At 32.0% G+C, this 10,439-nt stretch overlaps 1 protein-coding gene across 2 annotated transcripts; it reads right to left on the reverse strand.

Annotated features, from left to right (window-relative positions):
• Positions 1–1,215: 1,215 nt before the first annotated feature.
• Positions 1,216–9,048, reverse strand: LOC137830602 (transcription factor bHLH48-like). 2 transcript variants are annotated; one of them, XM_068638048.1, is made up of 8 exons: positions 8,050–9,048; positions 7,831–7,962; positions 7,603–7,668; positions 5,538–5,606; positions 4,832–4,903; positions 3,786–3,996; positions 2,164–2,249; positions 1,216–1,658 (listed from the first exon to the last, which is right to left on the reverse strand). In XM_068638048.1, exons 1-7 carry the CDS (start codon positions 8,494–8,496, stop codon positions 2,212–2,214), a joined length of 1,035 nt encoding a protein of 344 aa, XP_068494149.1. In that variant the 5' UTR covers positions 8,497–9,048; the 3' UTR covers positions 1,216–1,658; positions 2,164–2,211. The 2 variants fall into 2 exon arrangements, with proteins under 2 accessions (XP_068494149.1, XP_068494148.1); XM_068638047.1 differs by lacking the exon at positions 2,164–2,249.
• Between the last annotated feature and the right edge of the window lie 1,391 nt (positions 9,049–10,439).

A 10,439-nucleotide genomic window follows, 5' to 3' on the forward strand; every position in this document is an offset into this window, starting at 1 on the left:
TTAAGTGTGGAACCTAATTCTGCTATGACATATGCAGGCATGCAAGGTTGTCAAACTCCAGAGGCTTCAGAGTCTGCACCTTAAAAGATTAAATGTCTAAAATGAGCTGCCAAAATCATTCATGAATCCATCCACTCATCATCTTCCCTGCCACCATAATGAGGGTGACCATATACTCCAGACTGCAACAAGTTTCCTTTGGTTACTATAACACCTATTCCCAGGGAAAAAATAATCAAAACCATACACATTTTTAATTATTTCTGGAAATATCTCAACGATTGCCAACAGGTTTAGTTATTATCTAAACATTCTTAAAATGCCTAGGAATGTCATTTCTATCTGTATATTTCTAAGAATAGAGTATCATAGTTGAAACAGAGTCATCTTTAATAAAACTGTGCACCACTCTAAAATGGTCATAGGAAGCTGGAAGAATCTTTCAAGGATCCATCTCCCCGCATGATAGTTTAGATCACAAGACAGCGTAACACCACACAATTCTGGCACTGAACCTAGAAGAAGAAGGCTAATGCTCAAGAACGAGGAAAGGAGACGGAATCATGGGAGAAACATGATTTAGTTCCTCTTATCTCATGTCTCACTTTTAGAGTAGGATAGCATCATAGAAGAACATGGAAAACCAGAAAATTAAAAATAGATCAGTTTATGCTACATCCTCCTTAATTTTAATTTATCATCTCTAATTGGATGCAGAAGTAAATATTAACATTGAGAAAGGCCAATAAAAATAAATTGTAATTACTTGCACCTGAAAAGCTTGCGGCTGAAATAGAAATAATCCATAAGTTAATACAGAGCACATCACCATGATCTATTTATTTTAACCTACGGGAACCAATTTGAACAGCAGAAATTCACATCAGTCCATTGTTAGCCAAGTCAATCTGGTAAAACGCATAAAAGTGTGTTTGGATTTTAGTTGAAATCTCAAACTAACCTTCATCTTCTATGTCAACATCTTCAGAAATTTTCTTCACATCCACGTAGAAGCAAAATTTATCTCAAATTCCAGTTAAATTAAAAGTTACAGTACGTCTATTTAATCAACTTCAATTAAACTCAACTCAATTTTCTAATTGAAATCTAAAAAAAAAAGACCGATAGGTATTGCTAGTGTGGTACTGCACGCCAAGATAACAATATTTATTTCTTGGTGGTAGAAATGAAAAAAAATATAAAAAAAAAGCAAAATAAATAAAATACTGATTGGCATTAAAAATTAGAGTAGTTTTTGTTCAGAAAAATGATGAAAAAGAAGCAAACCATCTAGGTAGCATTCAATGAACAGAGCAACAAACTTCTATGATAGCTCACTAATAGTCCAGTCAATGATTTTACAATCTGAATCAATCAATCACTTCATGGATTGAATGACCCCTGTAGTTAGTATACATAGTTATACTAATATATTATAAAAATAGCTTAATTCTTCTTCCTTGCTGGCTGAATAAATTCCAGGTTTCCAACTGACTCTGACAAAATAGAAGACAAGGAAAACCTGCTGAATGTTGAGGCTGCTCAAATCACGGCTAATTTGCTAATACTATATTTGTTATATACACTAGTTGCTACTGGTGCCACCACCTCTGTACCCCTTCAGAGCTCCATCTTCAACTGATTTGAATGCAGAGATACTGTATCACAAATTTTAAGTTGTTAAATTCAGATTCAAATGTAACTTGCCAGGATAAAATTGCCGATTGCCATCAAAATTCAATAACAACTTTGTTGTTATATATGCAAACTAATTCCTTTAGAGCAATTTATAACATTTTTATGAGAATTTAACGTGGTTTGAGTTATTTATGATTCATTTATTCTTTACACCATCAATATGTTCCCTAGAAAATATAGACAGCTCCCATCTATCATTTATCTATTTATAATATGTAAAATCTGAGTTACAATGATAATATGTCGTCATGAGTATTATTCCAACGTCTGTTCTATTACTTTAGAATTTTAATTTTCTAAAACATTTCTTATTTTATAATTAACTAAAATTATTAATTAATCAACAACCTATTGTTTTTAATAGCACATTCATTATAATTTTAAGCCTGTTGTGCATTCTGTTAGAAAATTGTTACCCTTAAATTACTCATTGAATGAAGAAATAAAATTTCTTATTTATTTTACCTGACACTAGAGTGCTCAATCAAGGCCTCGTACCATGAAATAGAGTTCTTAATTGTTCCTTGTGTGGTTTCCCAACTCATTTGCCCCTATTAAAAGCAATTCAAGATCCAAATGCAAGTTGTGAAATCATAATTGAGAGGATTCTCTCTCTACAGAGACAAACACACACCACACAAGGGCATCATTGAGACTCGTTTGATGGTTTTTAGTTGTGAGTTTAAAGATTTTTAAAACCTACAACCAGTTTTCAGCTTTTAAAAAGATTTTTGGCGTTGGATGGTTTTTAGTTGAGTTTAATTTTTTTTAAAACCTACAACCAGTCTTCAGCTTTTAAATTTTTTTTTAGCGTTGGATGGTTTTTAGTTTTTAAACTTTCAATTTTTAGTTTATAGATTCATATTAAATCAGTTTAAAAAAATCTTATTTGGTTAAAAATATGTTTGTATGGTGTTGATGTCGAAAACTACAATAGTATAGGTATGTAGTGACAACAACCATTGTGGTTAAATGATGAAAGTGTTAGTCTTGTTGTGGTGGTAATAACAAAATGATAATGACTACTGCAATAAGATTACTTGTAGGGGCTAGTAGCATATCAGTGGTAACACAATGACAATGGTGAAGGTGTCCATTATAGTAGTAGTAACGACAATGATAATTATAATAACAATAGTAACATCAATGGTTTAAAATGGTAATATGTCAATAATGATTAAAATGAAAAAGTGAAAAAGTGTGGATGATGATGAAACTAATGATAGTAGGTAAAGTTACAATAGCGATGACAGTGGTGCATATGGAGGTAGTAGTGAGAAAATCAGTGTTCGAAGTAGAAAAATATGTTTTCTATATACTAAAACAAAATTGATAAATCTTTTTTGTCATTAAAATAAAAGTGAAATTGTTTCAAAATAGAAAAAAAAAATATTTCACTTTTACTTTTGGAACACATCTTATTTGAAAATTAATTTGAAAATCAATAACTAAACTCGTGAGCATTCAAATGAGTTCGAAGTTATATCCTTTCCATTAACAAATATGTGAATATCTATTCTTATAATATTAGGATTTAAAAAAAAAAAATTTGAAATGTTATGTAAAAGATGTTATTTGAGGGTAATTGGCCGACTTACAAACAAAGAATTTTACTTTTTTGTCTTTCAAACTTATTTCAGTATCATCAATGGCTAGTTTTACTTATGTGAAGCACAATTTTCCTTTTTATGTCTCTTGAGATTATTTTCAATTAATTTTTTTTTCACTTATGTCAAAAATGTAGCTCAGATCTACTTTTCAATCAACGTTTAGTTAGAATTTTCTCAATTAATATTGAGAGAATTATTTTTTTAACCGATATCAACAGGAATTTCAATAACAGTAGTAAAATTATTTTTCAACCAAAAATTATTTTTCGCTAATATACCAATATTGTTTACATATTTCTTTAAATTTTTTAGTATAATGTACTAATTATTATAAAAGGGTTAACATCCTAGTTGTAGTTTATTTCTGAAGCCGAGTGCCAATTGAAGTAAGAACCATGATGCAATTAAATGCAAATTTCTGTTGAATGGGTCTTTTGGGAGAAAAGGGTGCGATATAGAAGCTTAAGTCTGATGTACCTGAATTTGCCGATGAGTCATAACTCAAGAGTGAGTTTTCTGGAGTCATGAAATTAGTGTTGTCTTCTTCCCTGCCCCAAATGGCCTGGTGGTGGAATGCATCGAACTGCCACGGTTGCTGATATTGTTGTCTGTTTGCATTCTGCGGGATTTCTGGCCAGACGGCGGGTGCAACTGTGGGAGGGAAGTTACAGTCCATTGGAGACACTCCCTACAAGTTACCGACAACATTTATAAGCAGAAGGAAATTAAGATAAAATCTGAAAATCAATTGAAAATGCTGAACTGACTCTTTGCTTCATGCAATAATAAAACACCCTATAGAGCATATACCAGATCCAACTGAACTCATCAAAACACTTATTTTCAAATCTATATAACCCCAGACCTTGATGGATGGAGATGTGACGACTTCAATTCCAACGAACCAGAGAATTTATAAATACTAGTTATGATAGGATAGACGATCAAGGGCTAGAATCTATGTGTGCACATCGTTAATTCATGTTAAGAGTCTACAGTTTTATGGTTGGTCTGCAAGAACATCCTACAGAATGAATGAATGACAGTAACTGACTACGAGGCCTCTCTTTCACTGTCCCCATTTTCAAGTTCACCACTCCAGTGTTTTGGGAAATATATAAACAAAGCAAAACACAACTGATAGGCCAGCAGTAAAATTTTGATCTATCCCTGATCGATGTGGAAATTTAAGTGTTTGAGAGAATAGTCTAAAATTACATCAGACTTCTTAATACTGCACAAATGCCCATTTTCCAATAAATCTATGACTGATATCTACTCCAGAAGGTGATGATAAATGTTTTAGAATCAAGCCAGAAAAAAATCATTTTCAAAGGGAGTGGATTCTCTCATGTGATATCTCCCCCTTGGCAGACAATAAGTAGGTGGGATCTATCTAATAATCATTAGGAGAAAGATGGTACAGGATTTATACATGATCTATCGTGTAAATGAGAGGACCCATAACCCATGTACTTCAGATGACTCCCAGCAAAGACAAAAGGAAAAAATATTATACTTACTTCGGTAGCCAATAAGCTGTCAAGGTTGAAATCAATTACTGGATTTACTGCTGCCAGTTTCATTGATAATATCTGGAAAGAGAACGTAAATCAATAAGAACAACATCATGTTGACGAAAATTCCTCATATTACAGCATTGTATTCCAATAGAAAGATTCTGTTAAATCTTCTCAATGTTTAGATATCTTCATAATTGCAGTTCCCTTTCAGCACAAACTTACTTCGATAAATTCTCATTACAGAAAAACAATTTTATCATTTTATAACTTCTGCGCATATATACATAAACCAAGCAATGCACAATTCTAAGGGTATCCATTTTCAAGTCTCTAGTCCACATTAGATAGGCAAAAGTTCCATAATTAGATGAATTCCAATTCCATGTTCTTAAAAGAAGGTCGAAGCTTATAATGACATATAGTACAAAATAATAGAACCATGATGCTTTAATGCTTATAGGCAAGCAATGTTTTATTTGTTCTGATGACTGCCATATTCCAAAAACTCACGGTAGCTTTTTATTGGGCTACATGTCAATTTTGAAGGATCAGATAAAGACTGGGGAGAAAGCAAAACCAGCCACTTTTTTAAAATGTTTGTACGCACTATCCACAGTAATATTAAGAATCAGATTACTTCTAATAACTTTATTTTTCTCATTGTTTGTCAAAACTTCCTAGAGTGTCAATGATATGAAAGTCTGACCTCCACTTCATGCTGTAGAGATTGTACATGGTTGATGATTTTATCCAGAACCAATGCTGTTCCTGATATCTGTAAAGCAAACATTATCATGTCAGCTTCAGCTATATCTGACTTACTAGATTAACTGTTTCTAGATAAATTAAACACAATCTAAATGCATTAAAAATTCAGAACAGTGGCCAACTATTAAGGCCTCTAAAATAAACATAAATAGGTCCATGGTGGTTTGAGAAAATATTTTACAATTTTTTATTTCTTCATAAATAATTACAAAGGTACCATTTTGTTTTAATTTTAAAAATATAAAATTAAAGATTTGTCCGAAACAAGACTTTTGTTGTTTTTGCTGTTCATTGTACAATTTTCTAATAGGAGGAAACAACGTACTTATAAGGTTATACTTGTGTTATTATGTTTTCATAAAAACAAAAATATTTTTTCCAAATCAATCAGGCATAATTTTTTCTTATTAGCTGAACACAGACGGGTGCAATTGAAAAGTGTAAGAGATAAATGTTGAGGTGTGTATCTAGATTAAGGTTAGGCGGCCATAATTTTGATAATGTACAAAGTTCAAAGCCAGTTAGGTTTATCCGTTTGGTAGATGCACTGCAAAAGGAATGCTTTCTTTTTTCACCCTATTTCAGCCATCCCATAAACGATTGATGGATACCAAACTCCTAGAGAAGATGGAACCGTCACCGTCTGAAGGATTAATATTGCAATGGCTGAGGGGACCCATGCACACTAGTTTCAATACACCCACCTATGTGTCTTCAAATCGTTAAAGGCAGAGTCCAGCTAAAATATGCCCCCCATTTTCGCCCCACACGCCCACCCTTCTGTCTCTTCACTAAGCCTTCTGGCTGGAGAAAGGGACGAGGGAGGATTTCCTTAATTGTCCTGAACAAACCGTGACGCATATTTTTGTTTGTCCTTTTCAAAAAAACAACGACTAATTTATGGCTAAATAAAACGAAGAATCGCTATATTACTTTTATGTAACATTCTTTTCTTGATGTCGCTTTTTGTACAGTTCATTCTTTCACTGACGTCCAAAAACCAGAGTCAAAAACTTGTTAGTGGAACAAAACCGGTTAAGGATGGAGAAAAGGCTTGAACCTGCCACAAACTCCTCGCAAATGTGTTTTAATTTCAGTGGATAATCTAAACTACTGCTTGCCAAAATCATGATTTGGGAGTTTCTTTAATGAGAAACCAAACACAGATTTCTCAATATGCACTTAAGAGGGTTAACAACGCAGTCAAATACAATCTTTCTAGAACATCATTTACTATTAATTAAAGTTTATTAAAAGAAACTACAAAAATCAAGAGTAACTCTCTTTGACGTAAAAAATAAGTCCCACTAAATTTTCCAATCTTAAGTAAATTTCAACAAAATTTGGAAACGAGAATGTGTTAAAAAATATTAAATTTTGTTATTAAGATTTTTCATAGCCTACCAACAAAACATTTTTCGTAAACATACACAATAAAAGAAAAGAAAATATTCTGTAAGTTATATACAAAGCTAATTGATAGAAACTATTTTTTTTCATTTAACAAAATTGATTTTAAATTTTGCATAAACTAATTTGAAATTATAAGAAAACCTTGCTGTAGAAAAAAGTTAGAAATATAGACCTTCTTCATTGTACTAGTGTATTATAAATACTTACTAAAAAATTATCCAAATAATTCTTAAACAGAGGAACAAGATTGGAATGACGGAGTTAACCTTGAAACAGTCTTGTTAAGTACGATACAACCCAATTCAAAAAGCAACAGCAGAGAGAGAAGGTTACGAAAATGCCGTGTTGACACACCCAGTGGGAGTGAGCACTTTTCTTGATACAAAAGCATACACTTTTTTTAGGTGAAAAGGTGACAATGACACAAACCAGTTTACAAAACCCCATAATCCCCGGACATAATTGCACTTTTAGGAGACAAATCAGACAGATAATCATGGCATAATCATGAAAGTTGAACAAATCGCGGTTAATGAACTCTATAATCAAGTGTTAAACTAAACCCTAAAAAAAGAAGAAAAAGGACCAACCTTGTTGCAACCCGGGACCAGCTCTTGCAAAAGCTTCATTCGAGCATTTATCTTCTCTCTCCTAGCCTACAACACAGTTAAACAAAAGAAAATGTAAAAAGTACTACTATTTAAAAATATATATATTCAACTTAACTTTTTTGACATAATAACATTATTCCACTCCCCTTTTTTCTTATAAATAACTGTGATTAAAATAATTAATCACTGGTTAATTAAATAGCTTACCCTTTCTGCTAAGCTATGGCTATCAGTGGCTTGACCTCGACGAACTCGAACGTGAACATACGGAAGCTTCTCGCCGTCGCCGGAACTCTCGTCAGCGACTACGCTCTTGCTCTTCTTCGACGACGCCTTAACCTGCGTTTCACAGAATCATTGAATTTCGCAAAAATACCAAAAACAGAAACCCTAACTCCGGTTACGATTGAAAATTACGAGGTATACCTTCTTCTCTCGCTCCTTCCTCTTCAGGCCCTTCTCATCCTTGTTCTCCAGGGTGGGATCGGAGGCGGAGCCGCCGCCCTGAGTCGAACTCGGGTTGGAATCGGTCTCCGGCAGCTCTCGCTTAACCTCCGGCGAGTTCGAGTTCGAGTTCGAGTTAGAATTCTCTCCGGCGAAGATGGAGAACCTGGCGGCGCGTTCGATCAGCGCGGCGTTTGACGGGAAGGTCAGGTTGGCGGCGGAGGCGGAGGCAAATGAGGTCAACGGGTAGGGTTTCGGATTATGGCGCGGTGGCTTCCCGGCTCGGTCCGGCGAGTGGAGGAGCTCGACGGCCTGCGTCGGCGGGAGCTCCAGCAGTGCGGTGAAGGAACTTGCGGTTTCCGGCGCCGGAGCTATGATGCCTTGGATTTCCTCGTTGAACTGAATGGCTTCAAGCGTGGTTTGCTCCATGATCCAATTGAACCGAACCGGACCGCACCGAACCGGACAGGAACTGCAGAGTTTTCTGGTTTTGAAGTTGTGCAGAGTTTTTTGTAGCGGAGAGAAAGAATAAAGCGAGAAAGAGAAAAAGAGAAGAGAAAATGAAGAGAATGTGTTTGGGAGTGATATATAAAGGGAAGTGGTTTTTAATGGCGGTCAATGCTCTTCTTTTTTTTCTCTCTTTTCTCTCTCAGTTCTTGTGTGTGTTTCTCTGATTGTGTCTGGGAGATTGCTTCTGCGCCATTTCAAGTATTACGAAAGCAACCTCGTTCCACTACGCACAGTTATACGGGTATTTTCCTACGGTTGTAACGGAACAGAAATCTTGAATACGGGGTTCTCAGAATCGCACTTCTTCGTCTATCGTATTATACAGACTCACAAATGTCTCACTCCACTTCCCAACCCGATCAACTTCAACCAAACTAACCATCCTTTTCTTCAAATTAAAATAAAGAAAGGATAATGTAAATGTATAAATTATATAAATAATGTAATAGAAAAAATATATTTTATTTAAAAGAATTAAGTTTAAGGCTTAATTAGTTTCAAGTGATTCATAAACTTAGGTAGTTTTAATTAATTTCTTATCAAAAAATTGTTGAATATTAAAAAAAAAAAGAATTGAATTCTTGATATTTAATTTTATTTGACATGTATGTTACTTTGTACCATCTTTCCTTACATGGAAAATTAAAAACTAAATTATATAATTTTTTAAAAAATTTAAGTATTTTAAATTGAGTTTATATTTAAAAATTGTTTTATTAGTATCTAAAATTTTTAAATTAAACTTTTTATGTCAATTGGAAGATTAATTTGTAATATCAAACAGAACAATGAACTTGTACAATAACAAAATAAAAATCTATAATTATAATTATCTTAATAAAAATACAGAATTTATTTTATAAATTAAAATTATGTGAAAATACGAAATAGTGATATTTGATAAAAATAATTATTTTTTCGTAATTTTAAATTTTGTAATTGTTCAAATTCATTATGTTTTACTTGAAATTGTAAAATTCAAAATTATATTAATTAATAACAAATACTTAATTAAAAATATAAATTTTTTTGCATACTTAATATAACAAAATTAGTTAATAAAAATTTAATTAAAAATATTTAAATTTATGAAAACTTCAAACTTAATTAGGTTTTTATTTTATTTTATATAGAAACACATAAATAATGACAATAATATACAATAATAACAGTTAAATTTGTGACAAAATCAAATGCCAGAACTCAACAGGATTAAGCCTAAGTTTAATTATTCAACTAAGCATATTCAAATTTATAAAAAAAAAATTAAGAATAAGTTCAATTACTCAATCTCAACATACTTACCTTTAAATATGTTTTTTTAAGTTTAATTACACAATAATATTAAATAGGTTTTTATTAAGAGAAAATTAAATTTAGTTACTTAATCTCATAGTTGCCTAGATGTACTTTTTAGTCTATATATACTTAAAAAAAATTAATATGTATACATATAATTTTTTAGTTAATTTTATTTCTCAATACATATACTCTTTTAATTTTTTATTTTTTTATTACAGTAAGTCAGGAACTAAAAGAGATTAAAAATAGTATATGAAAGGGTGAAGATTAAAAAGTAAAGTTGTACATTTATATATTGAAACGAAAAATTAATTATTATATTTATTGAATAAAACATACTATTAACACTATCATTAGTATTACAGGGATAATGTATTTATTGTATTAAACAATATTAATGTATGTACTAATTAATATATATATATATATATATATATATATATAAAATTGACTTTCTTCCCACTCAAATATTTTTTTACATTAAATATAATGTTATTAATGTTTCAAAAAGCAATAAATCCTTATTTAGGTTTATAATGTTAAAAGGGCTCTTATTTAAT

This window comes from Phaseolus vulgaris, chromosome 7 (genome assembly GCF_000499845.2).
Source record: "Phaseolus vulgaris cultivar G19833 chromosome 7, P. vulgaris v2.0, whole genome shotgun sequence".
NCBI lineage: Eukaryota > Viridiplantae > Streptophyta > Magnoliopsida > Fabales > Fabaceae > Phaseolus > Phaseolus vulgaris.

Bases quoted from the DNA above. Each gene is read 5' to 3' on its own strand.
- LOC137830602 (XM_068638047.1), bottom strand. From the start codon at position 8,496: ATGGAGCAAACCACGCTTGAAGCCATTCAGTTCAACGAGGAAATCCAA. The intron at 7,669-7,830 runs GTAAGCTATTTA...ACTGTGTTGTAG, and splicing joins GCCATAGCTTAGCAGAAAGG to GCTAGGAGAGAGAAGATAAA. The intron at 1,659-3,785 runs GTACATCAGACT...TTTGTGATACAG, and splicing joins TGACTCATCGGCAAATTCAG to TATCTCTGCATTCAAATCAG.